The 22,256-nt window shown below is 41.6% G+C and overlaps 1 protein-coding gene across 1 annotated transcript; it reads left to right on the top strand.

Moving 5' to 3' along the window:
- Nucleotides 1-5,955: 5,955 nt before the first annotated feature.
- On the top strand, nucleotides 5,956-21,768 carry fgb (fibrinogen beta chain). The gene is made up of 8 exons (XM_067991666.1): nucleotides 5,956-6,127; nucleotides 9,966-10,166; nucleotides 14,465-14,648; nucleotides 14,734-14,961; nucleotides 15,065-15,178; nucleotides 15,296-15,418; nucleotides 18,549-18,834; nucleotides 21,440-21,768. The coding sequence occupies exons 1-8, from the start codon at nucleotides 6,032-6,034 to the stop codon at nucleotides 21,711-21,713; spliced, it is 1,506 nt and encodes a 501-aa protein (XP_067847767.1). The 5' UTR covers nucleotides 5,956-6,031; the 3' UTR covers nucleotides 21,714-21,768.
- Nucleotides 21,769-22,256: the final 488 nt, after the last annotated feature.

The following is a 22,256-nucleotide window of genomic DNA, read 5'->3' as shown; positions in this document are numbered from 1 at the left end:
GGACAGAAGGAACCAGGTGCTCCTCATGATCAGTAGGGTGAGCAGCACAATTCACCATAAATGTATGAGTGAATTGACACCATCTTCCAGGACACATAATGTATTCCATTAAATAATGGTTCAGCCAATTGGAAGTGCAGAGCTTCACAACTGCTGCTTGCTTTTTTGGAGCCCAATCATGGAACCCAATCATGCTGCATACCAGGTTACTCATCACCAATTGCCTCATGTAAGCGGTTTTGTCAGACATGTGCCTGTTATGAGGCTGACTCCCTTCCAGGGTACTCAATGGCAGGTTGCCAAAGGCTGAAGCTCTCACCCTCTGCAACTGCTTCACTTTTTTTTGCCACAAATTCAGTTCCTAGTTTCTTCTGAATCTCACAGATGGGCTAGAGGCAGCCCTTCTGTTACATGCCTCGGAGTTCTGAACCATGAAGGGAAACTGTTGGAACAATTATCTTATATGCCATAAGTTTAGTGTGCTGTCATTGAAGAAAGATGTGCCTTTTTCCCCTTCTCAGCCTGGTCCCAAAGGGTCGTGACCTAACTGGAGTTGACATCCATCTGGACCCCAGGTATCAATATCAATCAACAGTTGGATCATTTGCCACACTGATCGCAATAGCTTTGAACACCTAAAGGAGGTATCATCCAACTGACGTGAAGCTTTTGCACCATTCCATGCCATGGTACTAGACATCATAAAATACCAATTAAGCCAGACACAAGCTAATCAATCTTATGACAGAAATAACATTAAAATGACTCAAGAAGCCAGGTGAGTACATAACCGGTTTGGCTGTGATGTCCTCCATAGTTAGGCTGGTTGCTAGCATTCAGTGTCAAGGTTCATGCATGAAAAGTGGCTACTTGAGTAAGATGCCAGAGGGTTGCTGACACCCATGGAACCATATCCCAGTGAGGAAACCAATACATTCAGTAGAGGTAGGGAAGAGAGAAAATTTGAATGAAGGAGAGGACTATAAAGCAATATGGGACCTGGTCTTTCTCCAGAATGTACTGTAGTTGGTTTTATTCCAATGACCAAAACTTTTGAAATGCACGATCACCAGGTTCTAGTGTTGAATGTTACTTTGACATATGCCACTCATGATTAGATTTTGACACAGTTTGTCGTTCATAAGTAGAATTTCATAATGCAGTTGGAAAAACACTTGCCCCTTAATATTGTACAATAAATCTTAGTCATTTTTGTAACAATGAATCATGTTGTTCAGAACAGTAAATGTTTATTAATGGCAGTGCATGTTGACAAACACTGACTGAGCTTTCATTGGCTAATTGACTTTTATTGATTAGCAAACTAAAATTTGCAGTTTCAAGTAGAAAAATGTACTGGTACAGCAAGGTCAAGCTTTTTTTTTAATCAATAAAGGTCAACTGGTCAAGTGGAAAAAGGATATTGCACTGCTCTCAGCAAATAAAGCGTTTTTTTTCAGATTTATCAGTCTTGCATAATGTGGCTCTGGTGAAATGATGGAAAACATTTACTGATGTGAGAGTTTACTGATAACTTTCTGCTAAATCAATTGCAAATACTGTCTTTGTGGTAGAAAGAAAATATTTGTTGTGATTTGCCAATATCAAATGATTGATTTGACTTATGTTTTCTATGTACTATATGTTAAATTAAGGCTCATTTTAACAGATTAATATGAAACTATATGAACAAACAGTTATTTTACCAGCGGCATAGCACATTAGGGATGTATTAGTTTCTGATCTGTCAAGATTCTAATCAATAATCAATCAACCATTAATTATCCCCCAGTTTCACTATTTATACTACCGTACCATTCTGCCAAATGAAATCTCAATATATTTAGCCTGCACAAAATACAATGCTTCATTTAACACTTTGCTGTGTAGAACTCTCCCAGACCATGATGTGGAGATGCCGGTGATGGACTGGGGTGGACAAATGAAAGGAGTCTTACAACACCAGGTTATAGTCCAACAGCTTTATTTGAAATCACAAGCTTTCGGAGGCTTCCTCCTTCATCAGGTGAGTGTAGGATTCCATAAAGGTACAGCATATATAGTCACAGAACAATGCCTGGTGATTACAGAAAATCTTTCCAACTGCCCGTTATCAAAGCAATCAAAGGAGTTGAATGGTGTTCAGACAGAGAAACATTACATACAAGACTACTGAATACACAAACGGTCAGAACACAAAGACAGAGAGAGAGAGAGAGAGACACCCGAAAGGCAGAGAAAGAGAGAGAATGACCAGTTGTATTAAAAACAGATAACTTTTTTTCGCTGGTGGGGTTACATGTAGCATGACATGAACCCAAGATCCCGGTCGAGGCTGTCCTCATGGGTGCAGAACTTGGCTATCAATTTCTGCTCGACAATTTTGCGTTGTCGTGTGTCTCGAAGGCCACCTTGGAGAACGCTTACCTGAAGATCGGAGGCTGAATGTCCTTGACTGCTAAAGTGTTCCCCGACTGGGAGGGAACCCTCCTGTCTGGCGATTGTTGCGCGGTGTCCGTTCATCCGTTGTCGCAGTGTCTGCATGGTCTCGCCGATGTACCATGCTCCGGGGCGTCCTTTCCTGCAACGTATGAGGTAGACAACATTGGCCGAGTCACAGGAGTATGAACCATGTACCTGGTGGGTGGTGTCCTCTCGTGTGATGGTGGTATCTGTGGCAGGGTTGTGTGGTGTCGTGGACGCTGTTCTCCTGAGCAGCGTCCATGACACCACACAACCCTGCCACGGCAACCTCTGCAAGACATGCCAGATCATCGACACAGATACCACCATCACACGAGAGGACACCACCCACCAGGTACATGGTTCATACTCCTGTGACTCGGCCAACGCTGTCTATCTTATACCTTGCAGGAAAGGATGCCCCGGAGCATGGTACATCGGCGAGACCATGCAGACACTGCGACAACGGATGAACGGACACCGCGCAACAATCGCCAGACAGGAGGGTTCCCTCCCAGTCGGGGAACACTTTAGCAGTCAAGGACATTCAGCCACCGATCTTCGGATAAGCGTTCTCCAAGGCGGCCTTCGAGACACACGACAACGCAAAATCGTCGAGCAGAAATTGATAGCCAAGTTCCGCACCCATGAGGACGGCCTCAACCGGGATCTTGGGTTCATGTCACGCTACATGTAACCCCACCAGTGAAAAAAAGTTATCTGTTTTTAATACAACTGGTCATTCTCTCTCTTTCTCTGCCTTTCGGGTGTCTCTCTCTCTCTCTCTCTCTGTCTTTGTGTTCTGACCGTTTGTGTATTCAGTAGTCTTGTATGTAATGTTTCTCTGTCTGAACACCATTCAACTCCTTTGATTGCTTTGATAACGGGCAGTTGGAAAGATTTTCTGCAATCACCAGGCATTGTTCTGTGACTATATATGCTGTACCTTTATGGAATCCTACACTCACCTGACGAAGGAGGAAGCCTCCGAAAGCTTGTGATTTCAAATAAAGTTGTTGGACTATAACCTGGTGTTGTAAGACTCCTTACATTTCTCCCAGACCATGCCACTGTCTGGAACTCTTCCTTTGTTTGCAGAAGTTCAAATTCAGGAAGGTACCCATCACTTGATGAGCTAGGATGATTGTAGTATAGGTTAGACTGTGTGAAATGTGAGTCCCACTTTTATCCAACTATAATTTATCTAAACCCTGGAAATTACTGTGTGCAGTGTTATCATACAAATGCAAAATGTGCTCATATCAAATCTTCTTCCCACTATTTTAATAGAAGCATTCAGATTTATTTGAAATTGTTCAATGTCTCTAAATAAAATTACAGAGAAAGGAATTTGACATGAAGGTGTTAACTTTTCACACTTACATTGCTCACAACAATTTCCACGCTTATGTGTGTCCTCAGCAACTTCGAAGGTCAGTTTTAAGAAACATCTGCCCTGCTTCCAGTTATCTCCAGGTACACTTGTCACCAAGTCACCCAACATCAAAAAGGCTCAGTTCGCAAAATGTCAAAGCTGGTTTTTTTTAATTGATGGTATCTACGTTTGTACCATTGCTTGTGTTTGAGAAATATTCTGTCATTTTCTTTTGCTGCAGATGTAATTGGGTTATAGCTGCAACACACACCTTGTAACAAATGGAAAGGAATTAGAGTGAATAAATCTCATGCAGTGGAGAGTGTCTCCAACTCAAAAATATTTGTGGCTCTATGAGTGGAAAAGTTATTCTGACTTTTAGGTAGATCCTCGGGGAGGCCATATTTGGAACATCAGATTCAGTTTCAAACACCCTAAGTTGGAAAGAGTTCAGAGAAGAGCACAAAAGATGATTCTGAGGCTCAGGGTTCTAATGGGGTAAAATTCTTCCTGTCAATAATTTTATAGAAAAAGTTGGCATTGGTACCAAATAGTGAAATGTTGAAATGGCATTGCATTGTTTGCTTCCATTTTACCTAATAGCAAGACTGATTTTACAAAACCACACTCACAATGGGCGAGGCTGCCCATTTTCAGTGTGATTTTGTAAAACTGGCCCTGTTATTAAGTAAAGTGGAGGAAAGCAATGCAAATGGGGCACATATCTTAATCACAACCCTAGTTATGCTTATCTGCAAGTAAATCATGTGCGAGCAGCCAAATAATTGCACTTCCTTGAGTATTCTCTTTGAACTAATGCACTGAATTTCATGGTGTACTGCTATTAACAGTGTACTGAATTGAATAGGTGTTTAAACCAGTGTTCTATGCAAGGTTTTAGTGTACAGTATTCAGAAAAGATGTTTAAACCAGGTTGAAAAATATGCATTAATCAGAATAGTGTAATTGCGCAGTTTATCAAAATAGGTTGCAAATACGTATGTGTCTATCTATATGAGCTAAAGGGAGTTTTACCTGATTGTTCAAGCTGAAATTCGCAAAATATCAGTAATATTTTTATGTAATGATACTCTATGATACTCTAAAATCCTACAATTAAAGCTTAAGGTGAAAGTCTGTGTCAACTATTATTCACAGTTCTTACCAGAGTATTGAAAACCATTGCAAGCTTGCAGAAAGGAATCATTTGAAATTATTGGTAAAACCAAAACCACATATTCATTTTTACTCAAAATAAGTATGTTGTGACTTCTGCAAGTGACATATTATATATTTTACTCAGAAGAGATTGAATACGGAAAAGATTTTTTAAAAATGCTTTATTAAAGAAAATTATGAAGGGTTTTGTTGGAGTAAACAAGCAGAAACTGTTTCCAGTGGCAGAAGGGTCGGTAACCAGAGGTCACAGATTTAAGGTAATTGGCAAAAGAACCAGAGGCGAGAAGAGGAAATTTTTTTTTTAACACAGAGAGTTGTTATGATCTGGAATGCACTGCCTGAAAGGGTGATGGAAGCAGGTTCAATAAAATCTTTCAAAAGGAAATTCGATAAATACTTGAAGGGGAAAAAATGGTAGGACTATGGGGAAAGGGCAGGAGAATGGGACTAATTGGATAGCTCTTTCAAAGAGCCAGCACAGGCATGATGGGCCAAATGACCTCCTTTTGTGCTGTAACATCCTATGAGTAAAGGTTAAAGGAAACATTGAGAAACAGGATATCATTCTAATCTTATTCATCCTGAAATGCTGCTGATTAATTGTTTTGTTACCTGGAACCTAACTACATTTAGATTATGTCGGTAGATATGATACTATATGTGGAGATTTTATATATTTTATGTTCCTGAAACAAGAGTGATCCTCAGGACCCTAAACATTTATCAGTTTACATTTCTGTTTGTGACACATCAGTCATGTTACAATAGTGAAGGATGAAACAAGTGCTCTGTTCACCAATCTGATTATAGTAAACAAGTGCTAGTGTTTAAATATTAACTCACTGATAAAGATTGATGATGTGGCAACCAATTGCTCCAATCTCTACCCTCCATCCCCTAAATTCAGCAGTTGAAACATATAAAAACGAGTGATAAAGACTTGAGAAAGAGTTTGAGAGCAAGAGCAAGATTTTTAGTGGGAAATCAGCAAAGAAAATTCACCACTTAAGCACCATGAAACTGATTTTGGTGCTTCTTTTCTGCATCTCAACAGCTCGAGCAGTGTTTCTCGAATACGATGGGGATGAGACTGAAACACCAAATGTTGAGGTGAGAAATTTAACTTATGCTGTGCTGTAGTGTCTGTGGTGTCTGTGGTGAATTTACTGAACAACACACACATTTGTACTTTAGTGCTCTTGCAAAGTTCAAACCTTTATTTTTTTTCTGACATTTTGTATTCCTTCTACACAGAAACCTTAGTATTCAACGTGAACAGTTTGCATGTATGGCACTTTTTTCAAAACTTTGTTTTCAGATATCTTTCAGAAATGAGGGCGATGCTTTATCAAGTTAAAATCCACAGAACTCTTAAGAAAAGTACACTGATAGGTTACCCCTATGTGTGATAAAATTGATTGCCTTATATGAATCAGTCAATATAACATTATACATTGCTGTGAAATGCTTTAAGCTGTTCAATAACGCAGAATGTGCAGTATAATAGTATCTGAAATAGTGTGAATTTGGGTTTTGACTTTGGGTGTGAGACCACCACCAGGTATGAGTCTCAAATCACTTGGGGTTCATACTGCTGCAATATACAACCAACCAGTGTGAGATAACAATTTTTAAAATTAAAGGTTGAAAAATTCCCTGGGGCTGCAATAATATGATGTGATATTAAAACATAGGTGCTTGGTGCATTCATTAAAATAAATGGATTAACTCCTCCATTAAAATAGCAAAGAACACATTAATCATCCATGTGCTAATATCACACAGCTTAATTTCTAGCCTAATTCTTTAACCCTTAGTAAAGGGCCAACTGTGCTGCAAACTCTTCGCTCATATTAAAAATTGCATCAACATTCCAGTGCTAGTAGAAGATCCTCCTGTATGTATTTAAATATTATGGGGCAGAGTTCCGATTTTCCTTGATGCGAGTAGTGTGGAGCTGGCAGTATAACTCAGTGACACTGATTTGCACAGCTACTGAAGGAAGTACTGGTCTTAGGGATCTGCAGCATAATAGCAGCCTTAGTTAACAGAGCCATTTCTGCCTCTTAGGTTTCTGCAGTAAATTTGGCATCTTCACGTCATGCAAGAGTGTTTCCTCACAGCTGCTGACAGCATTTTTGGAAAAATCTTCTAATTTGTTTTTCTCTTTCTATGGAGCAATGACAGTCACAATGTTTGAGGCCTTATGGCCATGAATTTAATATTTCATCCCCCACTAACAGGATGTTTAAGATGTCAACCTGTCACTGCTAGAGATAATTCACATGAGCCAGAGTGGAGTTTTAAAGTGCTCTCTATGCTTGTAATAATCTACATTAAAGCTAAATTTTTTTACAAAGTAAATGTCTGAAGCAATGTCATCGTCAGTCATTGAAAGAACACATAAAATGTTAAAGAATGCAATACTTAAGAGCCTTTCCTCATGTCTGAAGTTAACCAAATTCCTGCTGTTCCCATTGTGCAATCTTTATTTCTGCTATCCATCCAGACTTCAAGCTAAAATATATTTGATTCCTACAAAAACTTTGTTTAAAATGTAATCCATTAAAATCATTGGATAAAGAAATATTTTCTCAAATTTCCTTTATTGCCATACAATATCTGGTGTTGACTAAGAAATTATAATTATGTAATAAAGCTTGTATAAGTATACCAAACTTGGCCTTTTAATGCCAATTTTCTTCAGCTTTTAATGCACATTGCAGTTTAGATTATGAACATAGTTGGGGTGGGGTGGGGGTAGGGTCTGTGTCTCTACAGGCACAACAGAGGCAACTGCCTACACTGCCAGCCAGGAAATCAGAGTGACACTATGTTGCTCCGATGGCCGAGTCTAAGGCCCTTATAGGGCCAAAAAAAACAACTATGAGTATTTCTTAATTTACCTAATGGCAAACTTGGCCATTAGTTTAACGGGATCTTAGTAAGCTTTTTTGGGGTCTTGGTAAGGCCCAGTAAGAGACCTATGTCTACTGTCAGGTGGCAAAGGTCCTCTTAGGCTTCTTGGTGTCGCACTGAGCATCGGGGTCGGCACTGAGACATGTCCTCAAAGCTATATATCAAGGTGGAGGGGGTGGGGTGGGAAGAGAGGCTGGCAAAGTTTACCATATAACTAACCTTGGTTGCATCTATCTAGTCTCACTCAATTGAGTGAATGAAGTTTAAAATATCTTGCTCATAATAGCTATATTAACCATAATTTTTTTATTCATTCATGGGATGTGGGCGTCTCTGGTGAGGCCAGCATTTATTGCCCATCCCTAATTGCCCTTGAGAAGGTGGTGGTGAGCCGCCTTCTTGAACCGCTGCAGTCTGTGTGGTGAAGGTTCTCCCACAGTGCTGTTAGGAAGGGAGTTCCAGGATTTTGACCCAGCGACGATGAAGGAACGGCGATATATTTCCAAGTCAGGATGGTGTGTGACTTGGAGGGGAACGTGCAGATGGTGTTGTTCCCATACACCTGCTGCTCTTGTCCTTCTAGGTGGTAGAGGTTGCGGGTTTGGGAGGTGCTGTCGAAGAACCCTTGGCGAGTTGCTGCAGTGCGTCCTGTGGATGGTACACACTGCAGTCACTGTGCGCCGGTGGTGAAGGGAGTGAATGTTTAGGGTGGTGGATGGGGTGCCAATCAAGCGGGCTGCTTTATCTTGGATGGTGTCGAGCTTCTTGAGTGTTGTTGGAGCTGCACTCATCCAAGCAAGTGGAGAGTATTCCATCACACTCCTGACTTGTGCCTTGTAGATGGTGGAAAGGCTTTGGGGAGTCAGGAGGTGAATCACTCACCACAGAATACCCAGCCTCTGACCTGCTCTTGTAGTCACTGTATTTATATGGCTGGTCCAGTTAAGTTTCTGGTCAATGGTGACCCCCCAGGATGTTGATGATGGGGGATTTGGCGATGGTAATGCCGTTGAATGTCAAGGGGAAGTGGTTAGTCTCTCTCTCGTTGGAGATGGTCATTACCTGGTACTTGTCTGGCGCAAATGTTACTTGCCATTTATGAGCCCAAGCCTGGATGTTGTCCAGGTCTTGCTGCATGCGGGCTCGGACTGATTCATTATTTGAGGGGTTACGAATGGAACTGAACACTGTGCAATCATCAGCGAACATTCCCATTTCTGACCTTATGATGGAGGGAAGGTCATTGATGAAGCAGCTGAAGATGATTGGGCCTAGGACACTGCACTGAGGAACTCCTGCAGCAATGCCCTGGGGCTGAGATGATTGTCCTCCAACAGCCACTACCATCTTCCTTTGTGCTAGGTATGACTCCAGCCACTGGAGAGTTTTCCCCCTGATTCCCATTGACTTCAATTTCACTAGGGCTCCTTGGTGCCACACTCGGTCAAATGCTGCCTTGATGTCAAGGGCAGTCACTCTCACCTCACCTCTGGAATTCAGCTTTTTTCCATGTTTGGACCAAGGCTGTAATGAGGTCTGGAGCCGAGTGTTCCTGGCAGAACCCAAATTGAGCATCGGTGAGCAGGTTATTGGTGAGTAATTGCCGCTTGATAGCACTTATTGAAATGTATTAATATAGATGAAGAAGCAAAAGTAAGAACTTGCATTTATATAGTGCCTTTCATGTCCTCAGGATGTCCCAAAGAACTTTACATCCAATGAATTGCTTTTGAAGTGTAGTTACTGTTGCTATGCAACCAATTTTGCACACAGCAAGGTCCCACAGACATGAATGATCACAAGCTGGATTTTTAGTAATGGTGGTTGAGGAACAAGTGTTGTCCAGCTCAGGTGAATGGGCTATTCTATTTCTGCAGCACAGTTAAACACAAGAAAATCTATGCATTTCTTTTCAGTTTGATTCCCGAAGAACTAAAGACTAAAGAAGTAAATAAACATGAGAAAGAAAGGAAAAAGGCACAAAAGTGGTGCTATTGTCTCACTCAGTGTTCTGATTATTTTCCCACAGGCTGGAGATCCCCATGGACACAGACCTGTTATCCATGGCGATTATAGGTCCGGAAGTACTCAACCACATACATCTACTAGATTTGAAAGCGGCACCAGTAGATCTAGGTTCCGGCCCACTCCCCCTTCCCGTCAAACCATAATTATTGATGATGAAAAGGAACGTGATCTAGGAGGATGCAAGCATTTATCTGAAGATTTGGTAAGACGATAGAGAATGAGAAAGAAAAAAATGAGAGTGTGAAAACAAAAACAGAAGACTGTTTGAGAACGAGAATGCAGAAATATCGGGCCAATTTCCTCTGCTTTGAGCCCCAATTACATCTAATTTCAGGGCACAGTGCAGAGGAAAAATGGGCAGAGACCTATAACACAGGGTCTGCACCCTGATTCCATCTTCTGGTCATGCTATGCTGGGGTGTGATTTATTGTGCCTGAAACAGGCATTGCTATTGAATGTGCACACTCATAGGGGTCAAATAATATATTTGATGCACGCAACCAGCATTCCTCCATTCCTGCCGATCGTGGGTCAGGTGCAGGTTGCCCCCGTTTAAGTGTGAGCAGGGGCAGGGAATGCTGCATTTTCAGATCTACTTTCTCTTTAAGTGACAGACTGTCAGTTCTTCAACACATCGATTCTTGCTTTTGTGTCAAAGCAATGCTGATGTTAATCAGCTTTGTTCTTGGACGAGGGGAGTAAGAACATAAGAAGATAAGAAATAGGAGCAGGAGTAGGCCATACAGCCCCTCGATCCTGCTCCGCCATTCAATAAGATCATGGCTGATCTTCAACCTCAACACCACTTTCCCACCCTATCCCCATATCCCTTAATTCTCTTAGAGTCCAAAAATCTATCTATCTGTCTTGAATATACTCAATGACTGAGCATCCACAGGGATAGGGAATTTCAAAGATTCACAAACCTCTGAGTGAAGAAATGTCTCCTCATCTCACTCCTAAATGGCCAACCCCTTATCCTGAGACTATGCCCCCTAGTTCTAGACTCTCCAGCCAGGGGAAACAACCTCTCAGCATCTACCCTGTCAAGCCCTCTCAGAATCTTATATCTTTCAATGAGATCACCTCTCATTCTTCTAAACTCCAGAGAGTATAGGCCCATTTTACTCAATTTCTTCTCATAGAACAACCCTCATCCCGGGAATCAATCTAGTGAACCTTTGTTGCACTGCCTGTATGGTAAGTATATCCTTCCTTAGATAAGGAGACCAAAACCATACACAGTACTCCAGGTGTGGTCTCACCAATGCCCCATACAATTGCAGCAGGACCTCCTTACTCTTACACTCCAACCCCCTTGCAATAAAGGCTAACGTACCATTTTCCTTCCTCATTGATTGCTGTAAATGCATGTTAACTTTCGGTGTTTTGTGCACAAGGACACCCAAATCCCTCTGAACACCAACATTTAATAGTTTCTCACCATTTAAGAAATATTCTGTTTTTCTATTCTTCCTACCAAAGTGAATAACCTCACATTTCCCCACATTATACTCCATCAGTCACCTTCTTGCCCACTCACTTAATCTGTCTCTATCCCTTTGCAGACTTTATGTCCTCCTTACAGGGTACTTTTCCACCTCGCTTTGTATCATCAGCCAACTTGGATACATTACACTCGGTCCCCTCATCTAAGTCATCAATATAGATTGTGAATAGCTGAGGCCCAAGCACTGATCCTTGCGGTACCCCACTAGTTACAGCCTGCCAACCCTAAAATGACCCATTTATTCCTACTCTCTGTTTTCTGTCCATTAACCAATCCTCCATCCTTGCTAATATATTACCCCCAACCCCATGAGCTCTTATCTTGTGTAACAACCTCTTGTGTGGCACCTTATCGAATGCCTTTTGAAAATTCAAAAATACTACATCCACTGGTTCCCCTTTATCTATCTTGCCAGTTACATCCTCAAAAAACTTTAATAAATTTGTCAAATACAATTTCCCTTTCATAAAACCATGTTGACTCTGCCCAATCATATTTTGATTTTCTAAGTGCCCTGTTACCACATCCTTAATAATGGATTCCAGCATTTTCCTGACTGATGATGTCAGGTACTCTGACCCCAAATTTTAGGGGAGACATAATGAGGGCTGGGAGCCCTCCCTCCCCCTTTAGTATTATGGGAGTTCCAATTGGGATCCCATTCTCCCTGACCTATGTGGAGGAAGAGGAGGAAATCAAAAAGAAAGCACGTTTGGATGCTAGGGAGGGTGGGCATCATAGGAGGCAAAGGGCACTGACCTGCTATTACCCTGTAGGACGAATCTATTGGTCTTGCAGCACTTTTCTTAAATTTACTATTACAACAACAACTTGCGTTTAATGTAGAAAATACATCCCAAGGCATTTCACAGAGTTATAAGGCAAAAAAAGCCAGACACCAAGCCAAGGAAGGAGATATTAGCAGGGGAGATCAAATACATGGTCAAAGAGGTGGGTTTTAAGGAGGGTCTTAAAGGCGGAGAAGGAGGTGGAGAGATGGAAAAATTTAGGGAGGGAATTCAAAAGTGTAGAGCTTAGATTGAAGGCACGGCCGCCAACAGGGTGGGGGCAAAGAGATTGGTGATGTACAAGGGGCTGGAGTCAGACTAACAGAGAGTTCAGGGATGGGGTGTAGAACTGGAAGGGGTTATAGAGATAAGAAGGGGTAGATGCAGATTTAAATATGAGGATGAGAATTTTAAATTTGGGAGACCAGGAGACAATGTAGTACAGGGGTGCAGGGCAAGCAGAACTTGGTGTGGGATAGGATATGGGTAGTCGAGTTTTGGATGAGTTAAAACTTATGGAGGATGGGAAGCCACCAGGAGAGCATTGGAATAGTTGAGTCTTGAAGTGACAAAGACAGGAACAAGGCAGATGGGCTGAGGTGGGGCAGAGGCAGGTGATGTTAGGGAGGTGAAAGTGAATGGTCTTTGTTATGGAGAGAACGTGGCATTGGATGCTAAGTTTGCCAACAATCTGCTTCAGCCTGAGAGAATAGCCAAGGTGGGGGATAGAGTTGGTAGTGAGGTAATAGAGTTTGTGATAGATGCCAAAGACGGAGGTTTTGGTCTTTGCAATGTTTAGCTGGAAGAAATTGAAGTTCATTCAAGACTGAATGTTGGACAAGCAATCTGACAGCACAGATGTAGTGGAGGGATCAAGAGAGGTGGTGGAGAGCTAGTGCTGGTTATCATTAGTGTACAAGGAGCAGTGCCTCTGCAGGCTTAGATTCACAAGAAGTTAGTCCAAACTCGATTCAACTTGTTATAGGAAGATGTGCCGCCACACGCCAGGGCAAGCACAGCACTGCTAATGCTGGTCAAGATCTCTGTGTCTTAAATTCTTTTCACCTCAGATCTTTTCTTGGGCCTACTGGGGACATCAGTGAAGTTTTGCATGTACCCCAGAAAGCCGTAAGTCCAAGCCGTCAGATTCTTTAAATGGATTTCCCAAATGCCAGGGGGATAAATAATATACATATTACCCTTTGTGCTCTACCCAAAAAGAGTGCTCCTTACATGAACCATAAGGGCTACTAGTCCATCTGTGTGTAACTTGTTTGTGACTATTTGCACTACATCATGCAACTCATGGGCAAACTTTCAGACAGAATTCTTGATGCTTTCATTTTACTGAGCATTCCCCGGGCACATGAGAGAGGGAAAAGTGTGAGGGTGCAAATGAAACAAAAAGGAGAGAGATAAATTTTCTTCTGCTTTGCATCGAGGTAATACTTATTCCCCAGGCGCAAAGAAGAGAAAAAGGGGAAGAGACCCATAATCTCCATTCGTTTTGCATTGCACGGGGATTTCCTTGGTGAAGTGCTTGCCTAATAGCAGGCACTAACACTAAGACTAAATGTTGATGAGGCTATAGATTGGGGGATCTAAGAGGAGCAGACAGCAAGGACATGGAGGGATCAAGAAAGTAAATGCCCTTTTTGTCACAGGAGTAACAAAAGGATTTTGAGGCTGGAGGCCTTCTGACTTCTGTTTTTGGATAGCAGCCAGAAGGCCCTGCAGCTGCAGCCAGTGTCTGATTCTGAGTGCAGGCCCTTGCCAAGGAGAAGGCCTGTGCCTGATGAACGTTTGTCATCTGGTAATGATCTGAACCCTAAAATACAGCGGGGTTCAGGTCATGTCAGACAGTGCGCACTTTGGGTGAACTCCATTTAACTTGCAGCCTTCCGGGGAGGGGCAAGGAAATTGGCCTCAAAATATTCAAATTACAACGTACCTGTTGTATCTAATTAAGGCCAGAATAGTTGAAATCCATCTATCAGAAAGCTGCATGACAGTTATAAAAAAGGGAAGCTATCATTTTTATTGCTGAAATAAACTGAGCTTCAGAAGACAATTTGTAATTTCATTCTGAATGAAAACTAAATAGGTTTTTGCCTAAGATTATAAAAATCAATTCAGTTTTCCCAACCATTCTGACATAAATCCTTGTTCGTATCCTTTTAACTTACCAATTTCTGTTGAAGGGAGTGCTGTGTCCAAATGGCTGTGAACTGAGGACTCTTGTTGTGAAGGAGGAAAATAATATGAAACCAATCATTGCAGACTTACAACTGAAAGTTTCAAATCTTAGCCGATCGACAAATGCTATTCACATTTATGTGGAAAGGGTAGATCGTGAGATGCAACAGAAACAATCACAATACACAGGTACAAATTTCTTGTTTTTTTTGTAAGCAACTCATCCATTGTCTAGTTTCTACAATCTGCAGTAATACACGTGTTTGCTTTTCAGGTAATAATCAAATAGTGAGTTCATACAATGTAGAGTTGGAGGAGCGTTTTGCATTGATAAAGAACAAGGTGGAGACGACACTTCCCTCTACCATCCGCATGATGCGTTCCCTTGTGGACAATCTCAAAGAGAAGCTGCAAAAGCTTGAGCGAGCAGTAATAACACAGAAAGAGTTCTGTAAGCGCCCGTGCACAGTTTCCTGCAATATACCAGTGGTATCAGGCAAAGGTACGTACATTTAAAAATAATTTCAAATGTTGAACTATTTTTAATATATATCTTTCAGTTTTCCCGATTAAAAGATAAAATTGGTTGCATCTTTATTTTGCAGAATGTAATGACATTTACGAAAAAGGTGGTGCAACATCTCAACTCTATTTAATCCAACCAGATTCCTCTAAAACACCCTACAAAGTTTACTGTGACATGACAACAGCAGAAGGAGGTACCCATTTTGTGCTTCATGGTGCACAAGACATTATCTGTTAATGAATAACTTTAACTTCTGTATATCATTCAATGCTGCTCCTTTTGTAATTGTAACAATGCAAATGTTTTCCAGGGTGGACTCTAATTCAAAATAGACAGGATGGTAGTGTTGACTTTGGCAGGTCCTGGGATACCTACAAAAAAGGATTCGGTAACATAGCATTTGATGTGGGAAAAGGTTTTTGTGATACTCCAGGTGAGACTGTAAAAGCTGTTTAGAAAACTTAGCTGTTCTTTCAAATAAGCACAATGTGGCTCACTGTAGTGTGGTGGCCACCTTGCAGTTAAAGATTTAAAGGGAAATCATCCACAATGATGATTCAATTGCAGAGGTGTCCAAACTATGGTCCTTGGACCACATGTGGTCCTTGAGCCCTGGCAACCCAGCCCATGAAAGCCCAAGCAACTCAGTTTTACTTGCATTTATAGGAGTAATTTTATGGAAATCGTGCTCTGAGCCAGGAGCCTTGCCCACTAGGAGAGCATGTCAACAATTCAGGTGCATGCTCCTCATGATTTTCCATCCATTATAGGTGAGCAAGTTGCTAGCTTGTCCACTCCTTTGTCCATTATTATTGACAGCAAACATCAGGGCCCCGAAAATGAGCAGGCCATCTGGCACACTGCTGCTAAGACTCAAGTGGGAATGTGGTCGAAGGCCCAGGAAATTGTCCTGGATGAGAATACACCGGGTCTTAGCCTGCATTGATGGTTTCTAGCAAACCTTGTCTGGGCTGGAACCTCCATCTGTCCCAAACATGGCCTCATGCATCTGAGGGTATGGGGCTGGGGACAGGGACTCCCAATGCTGTGAGTTCCTGCTTGCCTGGCCTCAGTGGGACCTGGATGTAAGGGTGGAGGCTGATACACCCAGTGAGAAGAGGTGTACTATCCTCCAGAAGGGTGCAAGTGGGCCCTAATGGGGGATCCAAGCCAGGGAAGTGGCCTAGGCACCGAAGAATAGGTTAAAAAAAAAAGTTCCTTGGATTATTTTTATTATTGGTCCCCTTATAAAGGGGGTCTAAATGGACAAATACTCATTTCCTGTGGAGGAAGGATTGTCACAACACTCCCCTGTCCCCCTCAGATGGCTACGGGAGTTTCTGGACTGTGTGGGCTAGTGGGTGCCTAAGATGTACCTCTAATGGCACATGCTAATTGGGTGCCTTCCCCTGACACTGCATACTCTAGCCGGGTCAGTGCTGGAGGGCACCTGTGGGTCCGATACTGGTGTAAGTGTCATGATTGCATCCCCGAGCATTTCTAGGGCTCAGTTTTCTTTTCAAATGTCGGTTCTCACAATTATTGAGACACGTTAAAAGATATTTGAAAATACCCTTCCTCAGAACTCCAGTTAATCATCATTACCCTACCGCATTGTGCAGCTTGTAAAATCTGGTGAGACTTTCAGCGGAGAATGGAAAAAATGGATTTGAAAGATAAAAATTCTGAATGCTGAAAACCTGAAACCAAAAACAGAAAATGCTAGAACTTTCCAGCATCTGAAACAGGAAGACAGATTAATATTTCAGTTGAGCCTTCATCAGAACTGATAACCACTGAGTTCAGAAGAATGGTTGCACCCAAAACCTTAACTTATCTTTCTCTTTCAGATTCTGATTTAGCTACTGTGAATTTTCAGCATTTTCTGTTTTAACTGAACTTTAAATACAGCTGCTGCTAGCAGTTAATATTTGAACTCACTGCTTTGCTGTTTGGTCTTTTTTCTAACTAAAAAAGATCATAATGGAGTAAACTGCCTCTTTTCATGAACAGAATATAGTGCCATGTCAATGTGTGGCACGGTGTTGTCACTAGCTCCTACATTCTGGAAGTATTATTCGCAATGGGATTACTTGAACAAGTTTTTATGTTCACCCTATATTATGATATATTTATTTTAATATCTACTCATACATAGAATAAAAACAGACAATGTACTCTGGTTTGCCCATCTTTCCAAATGCTGATGGACCTGCTGTGCATTTCCAGCATTTTCAATTTTTTCCTCAATTTCCAGAATTTGCATTTTTTCTCTTTATATCTTCTCACATCAATTTATATTTTAAATATTTTTTCTTCCTAGAGATACTCTTGATGAAATAATAATCTTCACTTCAATATTGGGACCTTATGACTTCAATCCCTCAAACCAATATATGAACTGTTCAATATGTCAAAAATATAATTAATGAACTAGAAATGATAAAATATTTTCCTAAACTTTTTCATTACATATGTTTTGTCTTAACTGTTGTCAATTTTCTCCCCATCTCTCCTGAAGGCGTTGACTGCTTGCCATAGTATGGTTCTATATGCATCCATTGTACTCTGGTACTCACCCAAGTGGTCTTAATCGTAACAGTTTATTCAACTGAAGAAAGCATCACATTCTAGTCCAATCTTGTCCTCATCTGATGTCCACCCATTCACACTGTCCAATAGAGATTGCCTTTCCCAATTTTCCCCTCCCGAACCCAGGTGTTTTGGGGCCAATTGTAGCACCCCCGCTGTTACACCTGCCAAGGTCAGCTATCTCAGGACACGCCAGGGATTGAAGCTGGAACCTTTAGCTGAAATTAGATAAAGCTGAGCTATCGGCAGAGCAAAACTTTTGTCTCACTTTAGAAAAGTGGGAGTATTTGTAACTGAAATCCTTCCCCCCACCCCCACTTCTTTTTGGGGTATGGTTCCACGACACGCAGCACCCTTTGGTACTTCACCCAAGTGACTATACTTCATGTATCAGTCCTGCCAGGATATGCAGCTGCGGGAGGAGGCGGCTAAGCCAAGCTTAACCCATTCTCACCTGATATCCCCACATATACACTTCCCAGGATGGGCCACTGGACTGTGATCAAGAGCATGAACATGAGCATGAAACTTTTTTACGCAGAGGGTGGTGGGTGTATGGAATTTGCTGCCCAAATTGGTGGTAGAGGCAGGGACCCTCAACTCTTTTAAAAAGTACCTGGACCTGCACCTAAAGGGCTGTAAACTGCAGGGCTGTGGACTGGGTGCTGGAAGGTGGGATTAGAATGGGCACCTGGTTGTTCTTCGAGCTGGCACGGACACAATGGGCCGAATGGCCCCCTTGTGTGCTGTATCTTTTCAATGGTTCTATGTTTCTATGGGATGATTTTCCCCTCCCTTATCCAGGAGCACTAAGCCCAACTGAGATCTGTTAACTCAGCACAAACCAGTGATGGAAAGTGGGACCTTCCTAGTCTGCACTGAAACTTCTTTTGTGTGGTAGAACATAGTGCACTTTATTTTGCTGACATTCTGTGGGATAACAGTTGCTCTTTTGATAAAATTATCTCCAGGTGAATATTGGCTTGGAAATGATCGAATCAGCCAAATGACTAAACTGAAACATACAGAGCTCTTTTTTGAGATGCAAGATTGGAAGGATGATAAAATAACGGCTCACTATGCCAAATTTGTAGTACAAAATGAAGTCAACAAATATCGACTGTCAGTCAATGGCTACTCAGGAACGGCTGGCAATACACTTATGGAAGGGACTAAAATGCTCTTTGGAGACAACCGAACAATGACAATCCATCAGAACATGATGTTCAGTACGTATGACAGAGACAACGATGGATGGTAAGTCTGGGAGAACAACTTGTCCCTATTTCATTGTTATTAATGTTTTTATCCGTTTTTTCTCATCATTGGAAATCTAAGGAATAAACTTTTGTCTTTAGCAATTAAATGCCAGCAGCACATATCAGAAATTCAAGCGCATGCTCCCCCCCTACAATTTTCCATCTATTAATTTTACCATCAGTGGTAGAGCAATCAGTCACCACACCCTTATACTCTAGAATTCTCTTCTGAAATCTCTTTGACTCGCCTCCAATCTCCCCATCTTCAAAAACACTCCCCAAAGCCTGTCTTTTGACTGTGCCTTTGGGCACCTTCCCTAATCTTTCTTCCCTACTTCCCACTCAGTGGTCCACCACTGTGGGATGTTTTGTTACATGATGGGTGCTTCTTGTGAATGCGGAACAAATCTTGGGGCCTGGGGAGGAAATCCACAGTTTGGGGTGGAATGTAAGAAGCACTACAAATTGCAGTTCAGGAGGATAGGAGCTTCTAAGGCCTGCCCCCGTTATGGCCACACTCTGCTTTGAGGGCTACTCTGGGAGTCCCGTTTTGTTCACCCCTCTTAAGCTTAGTGGATCCCACACCTATGTAGGATTCTATCACTTCAAACAGCATCCACCCACTTATCTAAGTGTTAGTCAGTCAGAAAGGTCTGATCTCTGGTTGGCTGAGATCTGTTTTTACAAACCATGATAAACATACATGGCCTGAAATTCTGTGGACCCTTTCCAGCAGACAGAAGTGCAGCAAGGCTGGACTTCTGCCCACTGTCTTGGCAGGTCAGTGACCCTGTCCCAGAGCCCAGGGACTAGATCATCTAATATTCAGGTGGGAAATTGTCACCTGCAGAAGTGCAACAGAAATGCCCACCTCGTAGTTGCCTGTGGAAAAACAGAATGGCACCCTGTTAATTTGAAGTGGGGGTGGGGAGCAAGCTCCTAATGGGCCAAAAATGTAAGTATAAAAAAATTCCTCACAGGAAATGATGTGATAGCTGTCAGAATTAATCAATTCCTTTAATAGGCTCACTCTAAGCAGATGTGAGATTCCCTGAACCTAAGAGGGGCGAACTGGGTGGAATTCCCAGGATAGCCTGTGAATGACCCAGACACATCCCCAAAGATAGCTGTGGATTTAACAAACACAGGCCTAAGGAGTGCGTAGCTTTTCTGTTTCACAATTTGTGGCACTTTTTACATGAGGTAGAAATGGAGTGGATCTGGGTTCTGCCCCAAATTGTAGCATCCCTACTGGGTCATACTGCAGTTCTGCCTGCCCCATCCCTGGAATTTAGGGCCCACAGGATCTTTTGTTATGTTATGTCTACTCCGCTCCTGTGAAATACGAAGGACCATAGCCAACGGTGAATGATACAGCTAAAGATTATGCATTGGTTTGACATGACAATTGTAATCGAACTGAGGCACAATTTACTGTATAACTACATTATATTATTTTTCATATACTACTCAATGTTTACCATTGTCCAAAATCAGAATCTGGTGTACTGGCCCTTCATAACTGTACTAGATCCTGTGATAACATTGTTATTCCAAAAGACTTTACTCTTCATCACAGAATTATAGACTATGACCTTTCCTATTTCAAATTTACTCACTTTGTGGCAAAAAATTTTCAGTTTAATAGTTTGTTTTCAATAATTGTGATCTGACTAGTGATTTACTACTTTAAATTGGATACCTGGGTTCAAATTTTCCAAGATGCCTATTTATTCCAAACATGAATTGGTATGTATAGCTACATTGATTTCATTTTGGTGAAATTGTCTGACTAGTCCTTAACTTTTCGTGCTTTGGTGATTCATTCTTTCTGGAATTTTCTGGATTTAAAATAAATGGGTTAGTGACTGTTAAAATAGTGCACAAAAGAATTTTACCTGACACTAGCAGAGGACATTCAATCCTTTAAAGTCTAGTAATACTTTCACAATACAAGTTTAGTGTTGGTGTGAAGTGGTTTTGGTTTCACATCGATGCTAAACTTGTGGAATGTAAGTTGGGTATCAAGGTCAAACAGAGTCTGTAGTGAAGTGGAGGTTGTGGGCCAGCTCCTCTTGGCCCACAAGCTGTGCTGTAAAAAGCACTTACCTGCTGGATCCAGCAGTTCTCGCCTTCCTTCAGCTGCTGGGTTTCCCGAGCCCTGGGAAGCTCGGCCCACAGCCATTAAATCTTAATATGTTAACGAGGCTGCGTGCCTCAGATTTTAGCAGCCTCTCAAGTACAGGTTACTCGCCCGCCCTCCCCAACCTCGAAGCAGGCGTATTTGCGGTGGGTTGAGGTCGGGTTTCAGATTTTAAAGAATTTAACCCCCTCCCCCCGACCCTCTCCCGCCCGTCCTGGGATGTTAAAATTCCCCCCATTATGTTTCAAAGAGAAGCACATGGCCAATATTTTTTATTCAAAGAGCTAAGTTTCAAGCTGCCTCTAAAAAATAATGTATTTTCAGAAAGGAGCATTATTACATTGTCCCTCATACTCTTATCTTGTTTTTTTTTTGATCATATGTAACTTGATGGTAAATTGTAACGTTTAAACGTAGCTCAACACAAGATGGGTAATTTAAACTATTTTAACATTGACAGGGCACCTGGAGACACAACCAAACAGTGCGCCAGAGAAGATGGTGGTGGTTGGTGGTACAATCGCTGTCATTCTTCAAATCCAAATGGTAGATATTATTGGGGTGGAGAATATACCAGAGAAATGGCAAAACATGGCACGGATGATGGAATTGTGTGGATGGACTGGAAAGGATCGTGGTATTCTATGAAGAAGATAAGCATGAAAATACGACCAGAGTTCACACAGACTTTTCCAGGAGGACAAATTCCTCAAGCAACCTTTGAAGGCAAATAATAGTCTCATAAATTCAAAAATGCTATTAGCAAAAATAAACAGTACAAAGATTTCACACTGTTATTTTATTTCTTTTTTTATTTCTAATCTATCACTGATTTATTAATAGAGGATTATGAGATACGTATTCAAATGGAAAATATTTTTGAATTCACCAATATATCAAGTGCCAAATATTAAAACATTCAGACAATAGGTTAGATTTCAAAACAATCTATTTTATTGATCGAATGTTAAAGATGGAATCTTCCACTTACAACAGCCCCGATTTTAAGCTAACCCACCTGGCGGGAATGGGGCAGACACCCGTTTTACATCCCGCCTGATTTTACTCTCCATTGACTTCAACGGACAGTAAAATCAGACGGGTGCAAAATGGGCGTCCGACCTGAATCCGTCCCTTTCCTTCCGAGTGGGTTAGGTTAAAATCAGGGCTAACATTTCTCAAGTCACAGCCCCTTCCCAACCAGACTAACTTCCATTTTTATATATATACAAATATAATGGCTGCACTGAACAGAGCTTGAGCCATCTTACAGAGCT

The sequence above is a fragment of the Heptranchias perlo genome, chromosome 1, assembly GCF_035084215.1.
Source record: "Heptranchias perlo isolate sHepPer1 chromosome 1, sHepPer1.hap1, whole genome shotgun sequence".
NCBI lineage: Eukaryota > Metazoa > Chordata > Chondrichthyes > Hexanchiformes > Hexanchidae > Heptranchias > Heptranchias perlo.
This window is presented reverse-complemented; position numbering and strand designations above follow the sequence as displayed.